Here is a 19,247-nt window from a genome sequence, read left to right on the forward strand (position 1 = left end):
AGACAAAGATTAATAATGGTCGGGCCTGGCAATTGAGTCCCTGTCTCATCAGACGCATTGAGAACTTAGTTCAAATATTGAATTGCAGCGAACTTACTCGAGCAGATGAAGTATGCTTAGAAAACAGGAGTGGGATATTTTCTGAGTTATTGTACACTCTCCCCCTCGCAAAAAAAAAACAAATAAAAAAGCCACATGTGACCTACCAAATTTGCCGTGCTGCTAAGGAGCCTCAAGACTTGACCCATGAATAAACGCGGATGCATGAAGAGCGCTCAAGTGTAAACAATAACTATAAAGGGGGTCCTATCGAATTGTACAAGGCATCTTCACATTTCAGTGAAATAGATGTGATTTGATCTCAGGGAAATTACAAAAAAATCAATAATTTGTATACCAAAATACTAAAAACATTAGTGTAAAATCATATTCAAAATCCCTCTGAATACCCTTCAGGAAATACTCCTAAATAATCCTCAAAGGAGAGAAAGAGGGGAAGTCTTATTTTATATTTTGTACTTTCAGCGAGTCGGACGAGTCATTTCCTATCAAGTCAATCATGGTGAGTTTGACATTGAAGCTGAATCTGAATTTTTCTTTTCTCAGATTCTCCTTTCCACCCTCAACGAACAAAAAAGTTTAAGAACACAACCTCCCCTTTTGCAGTATTCTTTGCCATAAGAAAGGAATTCCCGATAATATCGGACCTGCAAAGATGAAAAATGAAGTGATAAGAAAAATGAAAGATAACATCTCTGTGACTGGAATCAACTTCTACTCTCAAAAGTGGTAGGGAGGGGGGGGGGGTCAAAATTTGCGTATTTCAATACCCTTCCTTTAATTTTTACTCAAAATTCGTGACCCAGAACCAAGGGTAGGATTTTAGGGCGATGACACAAAGTCACGAGTCAACCACCCTACAAAGGCAAAGTCAGATGGAATTACATTTAAATACGTTTTTTTCCGTCGTACCGATTTGTGCTGTTGGCAGCTGCAAGCTAATATCCAGATAGTATACAAGCTAGTACACGATCTGGATACATGAAGCGATTTGCATTATAATTGCTATGGTCAGAACAGTGCTTAAACTTTGAGACTTTGGAGTTATTCGAATCCAGCAATTGCTAATGAGAGATTTTGAATTTATCCTTATTGCTGATTTATTTCCTGGATTCTTAATAGATTATAGTATATTAGCCAATTAGATACCAGAACTCGTATTTTGGATGGAAAGAAAACTTGATTAGACCATGTCTACCGTTTGCCCTGAAGCCTAAGCCTCAAGTAACTGTCCCTCCTCTTATCGCCTCAGTAAAAAAAATCCTTTTCAACAACAGACAACAGGGTATCATATAACAGATAACCCTCAGGATTGTGCGATCTTATATTACTTTCCCCTTTTGAGAGTCGTTAAAAATACTGCTTCCTGAAAAAGAAAAGTAAAAAATTGTGAAGAATCACAGAAGTATAATTTGACAACTGAAACAACAGTCATGGATATCAGGCAATATCATCTAAAGAGTTGAAAAAAATTGAATAAGACTCGTAATTAACGACGTTAGAAGTTCTTAAATACCAACTCTGATGACAGTGGAAACTAGTCAAGAAAATCATACTTAGTATGTTCTGATTTTGGATTTACATATTGCAAAATTGTGATTAATACAATCAACAATCTCATAAATCCTTAAATACCAACTTTGGTGGGAATCAAACACAATCCGTAGAATATACAGTTCCATTGTTTTGATTTCGGACATTTATACTGCAATATCAGCCTCAGATGGTTAACCGACAAGCTCAAAAACCTATCTCCAGCTCGAAAATTGAACGTTTTTCCGGAAATGGGTACTAACTGTTTCTATTAAAAACAGTCAAACAACGATCTTAACGATTTTTAATGGTTATGATTGAATTATATAGGGCTATTTCCAAAGTAATCCCTTCTAGACTCTCACGAGTCAAAAGAGATATTGCACGTCCATACAAACAAAGCTTAATAGCAAAATAGTGGGGGGGGGAGAATGTTGGAGGGCACAAAAGCTCAATACACTTACCCCCTCCTTGGTATTAAAATCCTACATACTGAAATTCTTTGAATGACACTGATTTTCAACAGCTCATACCACTTGTTTTTGTTCTATGTTACTACGTTCTACGTTACAAGTCCTTGGCTCATCGTGGTGTTTGAATAAAACGTTTCTTGAGAATTTAGTTGATCGATTGGATCCCAATCATACATATTGGAATATGGCATTATATATCATACACGAATAATGTAACGTACCCCTTTGTTAAATTTATATTTAACGTGCATGGATTTTGCACGTTTAGACTACAGCATTACCCTCGCATTTACAATCAGCAAGCTCAGAAATCTTTAGATACCTACTTTGGTGGAACTCATGAAGCATGTAATTAATGTGAGGTGAGGCCTCAAGGTCACACCTTGGACCCTCTGGCTAAATAGACTGAAAATTTTAGTGTGATTTCAACAAACTGCAACGTTAGTCTTAGATTTAAAACAGCAAAAATCCTTGCTCACTGTTTAAGTGAAAACAAAAGCTGTTTGTGAAAAATGTAAGCTACTTAGTATGTATTAGTTTTGGATTCCTAGATAGTAATTTCAACGCAAAATTGATATCAACCGGCTAAGATATCCTTAAATATAAGCTTCAGTTCAAATCAAATCCCATTTGCAAAATGAACGATCTAGTCATCGAAATTATTATCAATCATTTGATAAATTAGAATCATCCCTAATATATCCCAGAGCATACCTGACTCAAAAGAGGTACAAGATGTATGTGTCTGTCAAGTTAGAGTGAAGATAGGGGGGGGGGGGGAACTAAGCCATAGACTCTCACTTAGGGACCCCCAATCAAATGGATTGAAAACCATTGAATGACACGTATTTTTTTACTAGGCATAAAACGACCACTTTTTGCTAAATATCTCTTTCACTTGTTTTATTTTAAACGTATATTACAATATAAGCCTCTGGTTTATAATACTAACTTTAGAGGAAACCATGCATTATTTGTGAAATATATGCTTAACATATTTCAACTATGCCTATACTGCAATATTAACCTCAGGATTTTTTATCACAAGTTCAGAATCCCTTAATACCATTTTTTAAACTTTATTCGTAAAAATTATAGCATTTTGTTTTAGAGCATGTATCATGCAATTTTACTGACTTTTAATCATAACATTTAATCATTTAGGTTCATTCCCTTATAATCACTAACTGATCAGGAGCAGAACGAGTATACAATGACTATCTGTGCAAATTAGTTGTATAAACGAACCTGTTCGAGAGGAGGAGGCCGAAGGTCCCATTTTTAGGTCTGAAATGTCTCAAGGTTTTTCATTATTAATTAAAAAAAAAAAAACTTTCCGAAAAATAAGTTTTTCAAAGAAACGTAAAGACCATTTTAAACTTAAGCTCAGGAGATATGAATACCTGTTAAAATTCAAACTCAAAACGACCAGAAATTACTATTAAAGAATAAATGAAACCCAAAACGAACAGGAATTAAATAAACAATCATAGCAAAAAACATAAAACAAGTAATAATATAAATGAATAAATAAATTTTAAAGCGAGTAATGCTTAGATTGAATAAGAAAATCAAGCTTAAAACGAAAGAAATAGTTTGCTATTAAAGTATAAATGAAACTTAAAACGAACAGAAATTAAATAACAATCAATGCGAACAAACATACAATATATATATTAATGTAAATGAATAAATAAATCTTAAAACGAGTGAAACTTAAACTGAATATGCAAATCAAGTTTGAATAGAATAAAAATAACTACAAACTAGAGTTTGAGTATCGCCTCACTTCAGAAGCCTAAAACCTACTGCGTCATTGGCGCCTTACTGAAAACTATATGAGTCTTGAACAGTCTTGGAAAGTATAAACAAAATCAAATTGAATATTAGATATAAAATGATATTAATTGTTGAAAGATCCATCAGTTCAAGATTTTTGTTCACTGTAATTTTTATTTTTATTTTCAATGCTGTAAGAACTGGAAAAGAATAAATTTTAATATAAGAGTAATTCATTTTCAGTGAAGCACCAATGACGCAGAAGGCTTTAGGTTTTTACCGTTAAAGAAGGGGGCAGTATCCAAATTTTGTTTGTAGTGAAACTATATTTGTCTTGACTAATCTTGAAAAGAACTAATAAATTAAACTGAATATTTGATGTAGCCTATAATGTTATTAATTGCTGAAAGCTCATCAGTTCAAAATTTTACTGTAATTTTAATATTTACTTTCAATATTAAGTACAAAAGAAAACATTTGTAATATAATTCGTTTTCAGTAATAAAAATAACTACAAACCAGAGTTTGGGTATCGCCTCACTGCAGAAGCCTAAACCCTACTGCGTCATTGGCGCTTTACTGAAAACGAATTATATTACAAATGTTTTCTTTTGTACTTTAATAGTAATTTCTGGTCGTTTTGAGTTTGAATTCTAACAGGTATTCATATCTCCTGAGTTTAAGGTTAAAATGGCCTTTACTTTTCTTTGAAAAACTTATTTTTCGGATAGTTTTTTTTTTTAAATCAATTTTTGTTCGTTTTTGATTGCAAAAATTTTCAAGATTTTATTGCATGGGGGGGGGGGGGTGCTTACTGTCCGATTATTCTTGACTTTAAAAAACGGATCTAGAACTTTCAATTTAAATCGAATGAGGGTTTTTTCAAAGTCTATACGATTACCTCTTTGATAAAAACTTTATATATGCACAATAGACAGCTTGCATAACTTGTGGCCAGCGATTGGCAACAATGAATGGATTGAAAAAAATAGCTCCAATAAGGGTGTTTTGACCATTTCACTTGCTGACACATGTGTTCTTCCCATACAAAACTTTATCTTATTAAAGTCTTTGAGGTGGGGGCGGCGTAGTTGGCAGAAGGAAGAAAATTTTAGCGTAGACAGTAGGAGAGGGGGAGGGTGAGGTTGGAGACTCATCCAATACGGGGCGGAACTTCACTTATCTCCTCCGTTACCTATTTAGGAGATTAGACAGACTCATTGGGCTGTAGAATGTTGAACCGTTTGAGTTGTGGAAGACGTTAAAATACTCAAAAATACTTTACATTTTCAGTTATTGCAGGATTGATTTCATAGATTGTGGAATGGTGAGCCCCCTGGGCCATCATTTTGGTGAGCTTCAACTCAGAATATGCAATTTTGATTAATTGTTCCGTGTTCTGTGCATATATTATTCTATATAGGTTATTTTGAGTTATACTTTTATCGCATTACGTTCATTTTTAAGGCTTGAGATAAAAACTTAAACCTTAGCGGAGACAGTGGTGGGGGGAAGTCTCCCCCCTCACATGCATAATTGAGCAACCACAGAGTAAGTAAAACAAATGAAATTAATCTGTCTTTTGAAAATGTCTTTTTTCAAAAGACACGAACAGAATCGTCTAAAGGAACCTGAAGTGCTATCTCTGACATTTCCATTGATTCTTCATTCCCGTTACTTTCAGATGTAAAATTTAGATTATTATCGAATGAGTTTAGTCGTCCCCTTCCTGAATAATTCACACTTGGAAAACCCACCCCTGGGAAATTCCTCCCCCCTCAAAGAACATTTTCTTTTCCTGCTGACAATTCTTCCGCGTTAAATTCCACCTAGCAGAAATTTCCCAGCCGTGGAATATCCTCCCCAAACATAGTCCCCTCAGATAATTTCGGATATTCATAAAAATGGAAGCTGAAATTTCTACTCAACTTTTTAGGTCAGAAGCAATGCTACATCATTAACTGAGTAAAGAGCCGTAAGGGTTCAATGAATTAATACTGATTTGTTTTCCCGGGGGCACTTTATGTGGAAGAGGTGGTCGCATAAACTTTGGAACGGGGTTCATTGAATAACATATTAAAATTTTTAGTGCCCTTACACCAGGTGTGGATCCAGGATTTTTTAGGGGGGGGGGCAAAATAGGTTGATGCGATAAACTTGCGTTAGGAGCAAGTTTAATTAACGCAATTTTGCATTAGTTAAGTAAATTGCATTAGTTTTGATGCCGATCGTGGTGGGGGAGGGCGTGCCCAACGACCCTCCCCTGGATCCGCCACTGCCTTACACTCTCTGTTTCTTTCCGTGTTAGGGAGGAGAGCAGATGCCTAATAGGTGAGTGTTAATACCAAAACATTCCAACTCTCATTGAGCCATCAGGTATAAACAGAATTAGTTCATAGGGAGGGTGGGGAAAAAGGGCGTGGGGGCGGTATTTGCCCTTCGATCGATTTTGACTCGTAAGAGCTGGACTAGAACTTCCAATTTCCAATCAAATGAGCCCTCTCTGAAGTTTATACGAGAATCCCTTCCTGCCCCAGGGCCCTGAGGGGTTTTGTCGACGCCAGAGTTTTGTTACTTAACCTTTCAGCTATTTTTAACAAAATTTTTATCTGATGCATTTAAGGCGTGGAGGAGGGGGGGGGGATAGTTGCCCTCAATCTCTTTTGACTCTTAAAAAGTGAACAAGAACTATCAATTTCTAATCAAATGAGCCCTCTCTAAAGTTTATACGAGTATCCCTTCCATAAAAAATAATATGAAGGATTCGGAGAATCCTTAAATTACAACCCTTGCCCTGAGGGTTGTGGGGGAGTTGTCATCCTCAAAGACCTAATTTCCAAACCTTAAAATTACGTTTAATAAAATGGATGTCTCCAAATTTTGATTGGATGTGTCTGGGGAAAAGGTGGGCGTGAGAGGGGGGATATCTGCCCTCCAATCTCTTTCGACTATTAAAAAGGGCACTAGCCCTTTGAATTTTAAATCGAATGAGCCTTTTTTGAAGTTTCCACGACACCGCCTTCTATAAAAAAAAACCTTATATACCCCAAGGCTATAACTTAAAAACCTTGCCTTGGGGGCTGTGGGGGAGTGTCCTCCTCAAAAACATATTTTATATTTGAAAATCAACTACGTTGAACAAAATGGCTTTCTTCAAATTTTGATTGGATGTGTTTGGGGGAATGATGGGCGTGGGGGGGAGCTAGTTGCCCTCCAATCACTTTCGACTATTAAGAAGGGCACTAGCCCTTTGAATTTCCAATCGAATGAGACTTTTTTGAAGTTTCTACGACAACGTCTTCTACAAAAACCTTATATGCCCCCAGGGCATATCTTAAAACCCTTGCCCTACGGGTTGTGGGGGAGTGTCCTCCTCAAAAACATATTTACTATGGGAAAATCAACTACGCTGAACAAAATGGCTATCTCAAAATTTTGATTGGGTGTGTTTGGAAAATGATGGGCGTAGGGGGGGGGGGGGGCTAGTTGCCCTCCAATGACTTTCGACTATTAAAAAGGGCACTAGGCCTTTGAAATACCAATCGAATGAGCCTTTTTTGAAGTTTAAACGACAACGCCTTCTACAAAAACCTAATATGCCCCCAGGGCATAACAAAAACCCTTGCCCTGAGGGTTGTGGGGGATGTCCTCCTCAAAAACATTTTCTATCTGGAAATCAACTACGCTGAACGAAATGGCTATCTCAAAATTTTGATTGGATGTGTTTGGAGAAATGATGGGCGTGGGGGGGGGGGGGGCTAGTTGCCTTTCAATCACTTTCAACTATTAAAAGGGCACTATCCCTTTGAATTTCCAATCGAATAAGCCTTTTTGAAGTTTCTACGCCTTCTATAAAAACCTTATATGCCCCCAGGGCATAACTTAAAACCCTTGTCCTGAGGGTTGTTGGGGAGTGTCCTCCTCAAAAATATATTTTCTATCTGAAAATCAACTACGCTGAACAAAATGGCTTTCTCGAAATTTTGATTGGATGTGTTTGGGGAAATAATGGGCGGGGGGGGGGGGGCTAGTTGCACTCCAATCACTTTCGACTATTTAAAAGGGCACTAGCCCTTTAATTTCCAATCGAATGAGCCTGTTTTGAAGTTTCTACGACAGCGCCTTCTATAAAAACCTTATATGCCCCCAGGGCATAACTTAAAACCCTTGCCCTGAGGGTTGTGGGGGAGTGTCCTACTCCAAAATATATTTTCTATCTGGTAATCAACTACGCTGAACAAAATGGCTATCTCAAATTTTTTATTGGATGTGTTTGGGGAAATGATGGGCGTGGGGGGTGGGGGGGTGGGGGTGGCTAGATGCACTCCAATCCCTTTCGACTATTAAAAATGGCACTATCCCTTTAATTTTAAAAAGGGCACTAGAACTCTCGATTTCAAATTGAATGAGCCCCCTTTGAAGTTTCTACGACGACCGCTTCCATATGAAGTGCCTCTGGAAAAAATAATAATAAATAATAATAAAACATTGGAGCCGTATGGCCTATACTATAGGCAACGCTACAGCGTTGCCTCTGATTATCATTCAATCATTAGAGACATTTTCTAAATAATTCTTAAACTCCCAACTCTAAGAAGGTGGAACAGGCCTATGTACATAAAGTTGGATTGAAGGGAGATTTCGGAAGGGTTGCAAGTTCAAGAACTCGTAATTAGGACCATGTAACCATACGGAGTAATAACCCTCATACAATACTAATTTAAATAAGGTATGATACGTCCACCGTTTTATTATGGAAGTCTATATTAAAATATTAGCATCAGATTTGTTTTCAGCAAGCTCGGAAGCTTTTAGTTCTTGATTAATCATGAGTAAAAACGGTAAAGGCTTATAATGCAGAGCTTGAAGGCAGGGGACTTCGGAGGGAGCATGAGCAAAAACCTCACCCTGGGTCCTTCCGTTATACAAACTGAAAATCCTTATAATACCCTGATTTGAATAAGGTGTAGCATATTATACTTTCTATCAAAATATATCTATGAATGCTTTATTTTAGATGTACCAATTGCATAATTTACAGTTGGAAATGTATTAATCGTGTCAACTCTGGAGGTAAGTTTTTTGGATGTTTTGACTTTTTAATTAAAATAGCCATTTTGGGGCTTTTGGGGACCTTGGAGCACGTGGGCCATTCGAGGGGTCGCATGTTACTCTCTAATTGGTTTCAAACATTTGAAACAGGAACAGAACTAAGGATTTGAGATCGAAAAAAAGTCCTTCCGCAGTTCCCTAGTTCTCTCTCTGGTTCAATTGGATAAAATATATTTTCTCGGCGACTAAATCTTTTGCAAGACCCTATATTCCTAGGCAAAAAGCTCTCACCTTTAATATAGTCTTCTAAATAATTATCTTGCACTTGTTTTCGGGCATATTCAAAATTTTCAATATCAATTTCAGTAGCTAAAAACTTCCAACCAAATTTCCTAGATCCAATTAGGGGATAAATACAGCTTGCTCCGGTACCTAAAAAAAGAACAAAACACTTAGAAAAAAAACACTACATAATTACTCTGAAAGTATAGTGGGTGTTAATACAGATTTTTTGAAGCTTATTTACTTCACAAGAGGAAGGAGTTCAGTCAATACTGGGACAAATAATATCTTGCATCTCTAGCTTAACGACAGCCAAAATGATTTTATACAGGCTACTGTATACCACATTATTCAACATTACACTGCATTTTTACATTTGTAACTCACCATTTTTCTAACCATTGGAATTTTTTTTTTATTTAAAATGCTGAAAAAAAGATAAAATTAACTTCCCTGTGAAACAGTGAGAGTACCATATACAGGGTTCGGACAGGTAAGTTCGTTCCAAATTATAGGCTCTGTCCTATTTTTATAGGATTTCCCGGGCCCAAATAAAGGCCAAATATAGGATTCGGAAGTCCTCGGGATCAGATCCTTGGTAGATGGCGTGGGATGCCTGGTCACATAAATTCGTCATTTCCCGAGTTTTTGCATTTATTTATTTTTTTTTTTTTTTATTTCAAATACAAACTGTACAAATAGTAAAAAACGGTAAAAAATCAGATACACATACTGTGCCAACGATTGACTGATACAAGTAAAATATTTGGAATCGCTCTTGCTGTTTTTTGGGCATCAATTTCAATATGAGGTCAGTTTTTCTCTTTAAAAGAGACTGCTCCATTCTCGCAGATTCCACCATCTGCTCTCTTTCACTTGTTCTGAACTTCACAGCTCCTCCGAGCAAAGAAACAGCTAGGGCAATGTCTATGGAACTCTTAAACTCGGCAACCTTCTTCATTCTGTCGGTCGCTTCCTGAAGAAGAGTATATGCTACTGTTTTCTTTTCTTGCTCTGATGCTCTAAGTTTTTTCCTTTTGCTTTCCAGGTCTTCTATTTCTTTCTTTTTGTCAAGGACCTCCTGCAACTTCCGCTTGCTGTCCTCTTTGAAAGCTGTTGTCTCCTTTTTGGACAGCTTTTCTTTTTTCTTTTCATTCATATATTCTTGATATCAAGACCGTGCGGAACGTGCAAGATTCAACAGCTCTTTTGTAATAACAAACCGTTCTGGTTTTTCTCCATAAAGCCTCAACGTGTCATATACCATGAGTCTCGCATCCAGAACGCGTTCAGACATCAAGGCCTGGTCTTCACCGAGAATCCTACCAGAACGCGAGAACCCACGCTCCAACATCTACGCTGCCATAAGACAACGTCAGTACCACTATGATAAGCTTGGTAAGTTCCGGGTACTTGCTGTCCCCGCGCTCATTCACCAGTCCCAAATAATGGCTTCAAAAATGATCGATCCGAGTAATGTCCTCACGGGGTCCAGTTTCCGTTCGCAAAAGCAGCCACTCAGCCTGAGCGACGTCTGAGTTTACTCCAATCGCAATCTCGCGTGCCACAACCGCTATGTCTGCAATGCTTCTTGAATCCTTCATATTGATCGGACTCAAACAGCGTAAAGCCTCTAAAAAACCCTCCTTTTCCAGAGGATATTTGTTCAAAATATGACAAATACCCGCAACAAAATGTCTTCACACATTGACATAGAAAATGGCCTTGTCTTTCAGTGTTGCTTTCTCACCGAAAGATCGTTCCATATTTTCCGAAACTATGGGATTTTTGCAAATTTTTCAGCAAGGTTCAACATTTCTGGTGAGAAATTTTCAGTCTCGGTCACGAAATCTGGATTAAAGACCCGTCCGCAAAGCGTCACAACTAGTCCTTTGATCCCTGAGTGCAGAACATGAATGAGAGGCTCTTCTTTCTGGAACAGTTGGGTGAAACTCATGAACAGTTCTGCTGAGGCTAGAACAAGCTCGAGCTGGGCCTTCATCGTCGCACTTTTGATATAAGCCACAATCTTCAGAGAATTGGGAGTGGACAGAAGATTCTTCAGTTTTTTCTCTCTTGGCACAAAGTTCAGGAAGTACTCTAAGATTGTCGGCCACTGCTGCATTATTCTAGCAAGGGCAAATCCGATCGTAAGTCAGCGGCTTGGGACATGCTTCATGAAAGCATTATCTGGCACTCCCACATTTTTTTGGCACTTTCGATAGTCTTCACAACGTGCAGGCCAGCCGTCAAAAAATGAATGCACAAGAATAACAAAGTTGGAACTTTCTTCTCCAAACACCTGAAGACCTTTCGGACCTTTTCAGAAAGCGTATGAATTATATGGTTGTTGCAAGTACCAATGTTCAACATTCCCTTTCCCGTCACTTTCTTTTTTTTCGGCATTGAACTTGTTCCAAACGCTTTTGTTGACGTGACTTCCAAGCGTGATCAGTTTTTCAAGTTGCAGCTGATTCTGCTCAATGGCTGACATAATCTTCCTATACAGGTCATCACTTGTTTCGTGGCCCATAAAACTTGTGCACAAATGTCTGCTTTCGTTTCCGTATGAGGACCAATATCGAAAACGTATCAGTAACTCTTTCATACCAGCGTTGTTGGTTGTCTCGTCATATTTTAATACAAAATATAAAAAATTGTCTTTCACAAGCATTTGCTTACAGTAAGGATGCACTATATTCGTGGTCAGCTACGTGTGCTTCTTTACACATAGGAATATTCTATCGGGGATCTTACCCGGGAACATAACATGGAAGGTTACGACAATATGGTCTAAAGAGTTACCAGACATGGAACGCTGTACCGTCTTAAGTGCCCATACTAACTCAGCTTTATAAGCGGCATCAGGCTCACAAAACATGTTTATACCAACTAATGGTTTATCCTTGGTTGTTTCATCAACTCGAGATTGTCCGGTCAGGTTAAGCGTTTTGGCACAATAAAATATTAAATAAATTCTGCCACAGTTGTTACAAATTTATTTCAACAGTAAATATGTTCCCCTTCGTGAAATCAAAATTTTGGTTGAATTCCTAACATAAGACGGGCGAAGAGAAACTAGCCTAGCTAGCGAAATCCCAAGGAAAAAGTTTTTTATGCAAAATTATATTTATAGAAGATCAAGTTTAGTACTTTAGATGACCAGAACAAGCAGACATTGATGAACTTCCACTTTGTGCAAATTATTTTAAGTAAAACAAACAAAAATGACCCCTTTCAATGTTAAATTTTTGATTCTTAAATATAATAGTTTAAAAAAAAAAACCTAGCTTTCAGTAAAGTGCCAACGACGGTCTGGCCTTGAGTTTCCGCTTTTCCTATTTAAGACATATATGGTTGTGTAAGATTCCAGTTAACCAATTCAAAGAATAAGATTTCATTTTTATTGTCCTTGGTACTTGACAGCTTTCCAAATTGAGTTAGGCTAGCTTAAACTTCTCCAGACACAAATTTAACTTATTCAGCTTTAAGATATTAACTGGCTTAGTGTTGGCCCTTTTCGCGTATTTAAGCTTTTGGAATACAACACATGGGGCGTGGTTTGTCACAATCACACCATAATGAGCACCAGGGCCGGCCAGAACATTCAGGTTTAAAATATTCAACCAATATTTTGGATTTTTACCATTATTACACATGTTTCACCCTTTTTACGATCATATGATTCTACCATTAATGCTCACCATACAGATGAAATGGGGAAGGAATTTCCTCCTTCAACATGGGTTCAAAGAACATAGCCAAGCCTTAAAAAAAAAAAAAAAAAAAAAAAAAATTGTCGCCTGAAAGTGGAGGTTTCCCACATTTTGACACTTCACCTATGAAGAAATATGCTATATCCATCCCCGAGTGTCAGACCCGAGTAATGTTGCTATGCATACAAGAAGCACATCAAAACACATTCCGTCCTAAAAAAGAGTTAAGTTAGACTCCGAATCCATAACCAAGGCCGTACCCAGGATTTTTTTTCGGAGGGGGTTTTACTCAAAGGCTTTTTCGGGCGGGGGGGGGGAGAGGGTTTACACAAAATAAAACTAAAAAAATGCATACAAAATTTGTTTATATCCATTTTTGTTACGTATTTAAGAGTCAAAAAATAATTTCGGAAGGGGTTCAAACCCCCTAACCCCCCCCTCCCTCTGGGTACGGCCTTGTCCTCGACCATTAATCCAGGTGCATTGACCAGTTACGTCTGATGCTAGATTTTTCCTGTTTCATTTATTCTTTCAATCACGGAAAGAAATACAGAAAAAGACTTACATTATTGTGCTCTTTTGTTGATGTTACCATAAAACACACTTACTTACCTATATCAACTCCACATACATTTTCGTGGTATTCCACAGGTAAAAGGCTTATTAAATCCTCAATCCAGAGGAGGTAATTCAATCTTAAAGGCAGGGTTGGAATAAGTCGGCCTGGTGGAAGGTAAACTCTTAACTGAAAATCCCTACACAAAAGTGATGATGTAAGACAGGCCACAGCATCTTGATCTTTAAAGTCGAGGGTCGCTTTGCCACTTACAGTCTGAAAACGAAAAGTTTCTTTTTTACCAATACATCCGCATAAATATAACAAAATATTTGAAGAATCTGGTTGACTAGATTAACAGACGGTTGCAACTACAAACGTTTGGAATTAGGACGATTGTGCCCAGTACGACTATATTTGGATAAGTGCCCTTTTAGGCGGTTGCGCAGGGAAGATTGAACCAAAATAGGTGCATTCACGGAAGATTGTCAGGATTCATAATCAGTGTGAATTGAAGGGCCTATGTAGGGAATTCAGGACCTGAGCCCCCAATCTCCCAAATAAGTCTATATATGCAGATTTTATCTTTTTGAATCAGAACTATCAAGAGAATTATCTCTAAATCATAAAATGAAAATATTACATCCACATCAAATTTTACGGCCAAGCGTTTTGATTAAGGAACACAGAATTGAGCTCAAAAGATTCTTGGTATTCAAAACATGATAATATTAATATCGATGACAGAAAGTTTTTCGGGGCGAGAATTTGATCTGATTTCCTTAGCTTCAACAAATCTTTTTCATCTTTAAGCTTTTTTTGTGTTGAGCCTTCATGTTTAAATCTTTTGCTACTTGTGTTGCTGATTTTGGCATATTTTTTTTTAACTTTGGCTTACTGAAACTTTTTCTAAAGTTTATTGCGTAACGAAGTTCCCCTTGAACCATGTACTGTACTTGAAACTGTGCAAGTTTCCAGCGTCACTTGCCGCTAGTCTTTGTAGTGTGCTAGTTGTGTACTGCTTTAGCCATTTCTGCGCCAACACTGCAGGTGACTCTAAGGTATGAAACTTTGAAAATTAGTCTGATTCTGGCTGACACATCCCTTTATCTTTCCTTCCCGTGCTTCTGATCGGCTAAAATTTTCGTCATGAGTTTGTATGAAGGCTTGGCTTTTGTGCTCTTGGCATTCGGGGATCTGGATTCTTCCGCAATCCGGACAAATATGCAGATATTCTTTCCCTCGTTAATTTCTATTTTGGGGGTATCCTGTCTTTGCATAAAGATTGGACATGGATGAAAGTATATTGGGCTCACTGCTTCTATTACATCCTATGGATAAATCACCGGATTCGTCACTGCTGGTGTCGGGTCTATAAAAAACATTGTCTTATCTCCTCATGCCGGTGAAAAGAACCCAATCAGGAGGGCACCCAATATTCTCTTAACTTCTTCTACTTGCTATGATCATTTGAAAGGTTCAACAACTGACAAGGTCACTGGATAAATATAGGTGCAATACTGTCGTTCCTTACAGGCTCATTAGGTAGGGGTACCGATTTCCATGGCGTAGAAAAATAACCTCCTCTTATTCTACTCAGATGAAATATTTCTTCTGTCTGTTTCTCTGTATGTCTCAAAACACAAGAGGGGTTAATAGGGAGTGTTTTTATGGGCGCTCCGAAAAGTGGATGAAGATTTGCTAGATGTTTTCCAGAGAAATTGCTTAAGAATTATTCTCGGTACCCGACTGACTGACCGTGTTTCAAACAATAAGCTATACAAAAAATGTGGTTCAATACCGCTCTCTAGGGCTATAATGAAAGAAAGGTTGAGGTGGCTAGGGCACGTTGTGCGGATGAAGAATAACAGATTGCCGAAGATTGTTCTTGTCGGCCAACCGTCTAAGGCTAAACGGAAAGCAAGTCGTCCTCGACTGGGGTGGGAGGACGTCATAAAGAACGATTTAAAGGAAATGGGAACTTCGTGGGCGGGTGTCAAAAGGGAGGCTTTGAATAGATTGGGATGGAGGAGGAGCGTGCGTAGCTGTGTTGGCCTCAGGTGGCTTGGTGCTGCGGTGAGTTTTTGTTAGTTAGTTAGTTTTTAAGGCACGAAAAGGCCAATTCCATTTTTCTTTGCCTTTTTCATCCCTTCAGTATTTTCTTTTTCAACATAAACTACATCTTCAAATTTGTATTCTCTTTTATTTTATCTTGTTCATCAAACTTTTCTTTTTGTTTTGCTTTTGTGAATTCCATATTTTGAGCTACTTGTCCCATTGCATTTTTGATCCTCATGATCATTTCCAGTTTCTTAATCAAGATTATAGCAGATTTGTTCCTCTCCTATTGAATCCATACAAAATTCTTTGGTCCCTACAAGGCTGTAAGAAGAAGGGGTGTCTTTAGGGTGTTTGAATGTGCGGTATTTATGGCGAATACCACACACGGTAAACGATTGCACCAATTATTAATTTTTCGTTTAGCATGAGTTCCTAACACTTACGCAAGTTCTGTATGCTTACGTTAAAATCGGCCATTACACATGTCCATACAACTTGAAGCGTACCACCGTTTTATTTTGAGTAAGCTTATTTTGTCAAATAATTTTACTCTAAAACAGGGCCCATTGTCTGATAATACGATTTTGGGAAAATTCTGTGCTCTAAAAATAGGCGATTTAGATGAGTTTTTGCAAAAGTACTTGCCTTTTCATCTCTAATTGAAAAAGCGTAAAGATAGGAATTGAAAGGGTCAATTGCCGTTAGAATACAACGATTTCCTTTCTCTGAAACCCACTCCTGACCCCCAAATATCTATGTGGGTTTGTGGGGGGGGGGGGGTGATTTACGTCTCGTTTACTCTTCACACTCTTGAATGAGAGCTTTCACTTTTTATGTACATGTTTGGAAAATGAAATTTTTCTTTTACTCTACCTATTGTTTTTTCTTCACCCATATGATGTCCATGTTGTGCCCATGGTATTTTTACGGATGATCCCTTTGACCCAGTCTTAACTGCGGATTCTCTTTCTCAGAAGCTAACGCCCTGCATGGATGCGTACCGAACTGGTGCTAATTAACCACACGCTCTCGACCGACCATATCCAGAGCTCGTAACTTGCTGATTTCGTAGACCCTAGCTAGCGAGGGGTAAACTAGGATAGTTACAATCAAGCGAAGATTCTGCTGAGTCTGTAACGAGGAAAATCTAGGTTACCAATTATAAAAATAAAATGCTCAGTGCCCTATTTATCTACTGTTTGGACCTTATATAATATTTTTCCTAAACACAAATCTGTGCTCTTCAAGTCGATATCTTATCTCACAAGCGTTTCCTGTAATATTTTTATTTGATCAACATGTTCTGTTTCTTTGGATTTGGAAACTTGTGTTCTTAAATTATTTTAATTTAATTTGGTTGATCCTACTTATTACATGTCAAAATATTTTTATTTCAAATACAGGACAAAAGCACTTAAATACGCATTTGAAACACGTATTCTACCAGAAGTGAATTTTTACATGTATTTGGAATACATGGAAAGTATTTAAATATGTATTTCAAATACATGTATTTAAATGTTGCTTTGTCACTGTACATGTTACAAGCCAACTATGACAAAATTCAGAACAGTTTTCTTTTAACTCAAAGAAATTCCAGTGTAGAATTCTTTGCAGTAACATTGCAAAAAAATGGGGGCACTATGCAGTATAGTACAAAAAACTGAATTTTGACTGCCAATTCTCTGATATGATTGCAATTTTTCATGGGAATCATACAAATTCTGCTCTGCTAAATTTTGGTTGGAGTGATACAAGATTTTAATGGAATAAGAGTTTGACATGTTCTAAGTCAACTTCAATAAAAGTAAAAAAAAAAACTGATCTCATAGAAAAATTGCAGGGTGCTTCAAAGAGTTCCATAAAGATTGTGCCATTTCACAAGTAAGAGCAAAAATTGCATTTACTGTTTGTTAATTTTAAAACCGGCAAGAATCTAATATTTGCCTATTTGTAAAAATGGAACTACTACAGCTAGGGGACTGAAGACCAAAAAGAAGAAAATTGGTAATCTGATTCTTTTTTAATCCAGTAAACATTTAATTGTAGTTATAAAAAAAAGAAAAAAAAAGAAAAGAAGAGAGCGTGGACTTTAGACATGGTGTCCAATTCTAAACCGTCTTTTTCGAACAAACCTAAATAAAGAGATTTTATACAAAGTGCATGTCCAATAGCATTATATTTGAATTAGTACAAGCCTATTACCACTAAAACGTCACTACAGCACCAAGCTGCCTAAGGCCAACACAGCTATGCACACTCCTCCTCCATCACAATTTATACAAAGCCTTCCTCTTTATACCCTCCCAGGAATTTTCCCTTATCATTGAATATTTCTTAACGACATCCTCCTAACTAATTCAGGAACGATCTACTTTTCGTTTGGTCCTAGACAGTAGGCTGATAAGCACAATCTTTGGTGGTCATCCTTCATCTGCAGAACGTACCCTAGCCATCTCAACCTTTCTTCCATTATAGCCCGAGAAAGCGAGAATGAACCAAATTTTTTTTACAGTTCACTGTTCGAGATACGATCAGTCAGTCAAGTACCCATATAATTACTAGCCAATTTCTCTGGGAAACATCTCGCAAATACTCCTCCATTTTTCGGAGCGCTCACGCTTCAGAACCATACTTGACAACTGTCATGAAAACATGCCCGAATAGTGCTGAATCCAGAAACGTTTCGAAATTTGTCAACATGAGAACCATTGACTTCCAAAGAATTAACAACAACGCTTCCATTCATTGGAACATTTGTTGGAAATTCAGCACCAGATTCATGAATTGATCGTAATCAATTCTTGAATGCAATCCTAGTTTTCCATTTAATATAAACAAAACATTACCACCAGATGGACGCGCACAGGCAATCCAGATTCGGAGCCAAATTTATGCTTGATTTTTTACTTTCTTCAACTTGGGGTCAATCATAGGCAGCACAGTAGCGCTGCCTCAGTAAAGAACGATGTTGGCACAATGTATTATTATTTTTTTTTTACCTTTAGACCAGGGCACTTCGTATCGAAGGAGTTGTCGTGGAAATTTCGAAAAGGGCTCATTCGATTGGACATTGGAGTGGCTTGTGCCCTTTTTAATAATCGAAAGTGATTGGAAGGCAACTAACACCTCTTTTACGCCCACCATTTCCCCAAACACTTCCAATCAAAATTTTAAGATAGCCATTTTTTCCATCATAGTTGATTTCCAGATAGAAATTATGTTTTTTTGGAGGACACTCCCCCACAAACCTCAGGGCAAGGGTTGTAATTTATGCCCTGGGGGCATATAAGATTTTTAGAAAAGGCGTTGTCGAAGAAACTTCAAAAAAACTCCTTCGATTAGAAATTTAAAAAGCGAATGCCCTTTTTAATAGTCGACAGTGAATGGAGGGCAACTAGCCCCCCTCTCACCTTTTCCACAAACAAACCCAATCAAAATTTTGAGATAGCCATTTTGTTAAATGTAGTTGAAATTTCTGAAAATTATGTCTTTGAGAATGACACCCCCCCCCCCCCCACAGCCTCAGGACAAGGATTATAAGTTATGCCCCGGGGGCATATACGATTTTCATAGAAAGCGTTGTCGTAGAAACCTCAAGAAGGGCTCATTCGATTGGAAATTGAAATGGCTAGTGCCCTTTTTAATAGTCGAAAGTAATTGGAGGGCAACTAACCCCCCCTCTCGCGCCCAACATTTCCCCAAACACATACAATCAAAATTTTGAGTTAGCCA

At 37.6% G+C, this 19,247-nt stretch overlaps 1 protein-coding gene across 1 annotated transcript in view; it reads right to left on the minus strand.

The window, feature by feature from the left end:
• The window catches only part of LOC148942125 (U6 small nuclear RNA (adenine-(43)-N(6))-methyltransferase), a 46,569-nt gene that overhangs the window by 16,358 nt on the left and 10,964 nt on the right, over positions 1–19,247 (minus strand). Inside the window, exons 2-3 of the mRNA XM_089103452.1 lie at positions 13,508–13,727; positions 9,189–9,329 (exon numbers count right to left, since the gene is read on the minus strand). Of these exons, the coding sequence (XP_088959578.1) occupies positions 9,189–9,329; positions 13,508–13,727 (361 nt within the window). The remainder of the gene's footprint in view (positions 1–9,188; positions 9,330–13,507; positions 13,728–19,247) is intronic.

This window comes from Artemia sp. Qi Xiang Cuo, chromosome 17 (genome assembly GCF_049724085.1).
Source record: "Artemia sp. Qi Xiang Cuo chromosome 17, ASM4972408v1, whole genome shotgun sequence".
Classification (NCBI taxonomy): domain Eukaryota; kingdom Metazoa; phylum Arthropoda; class Branchiopoda; order Anostraca; family Artemiidae; genus Artemia; species Artemia sp. Qi Xiang Cuo.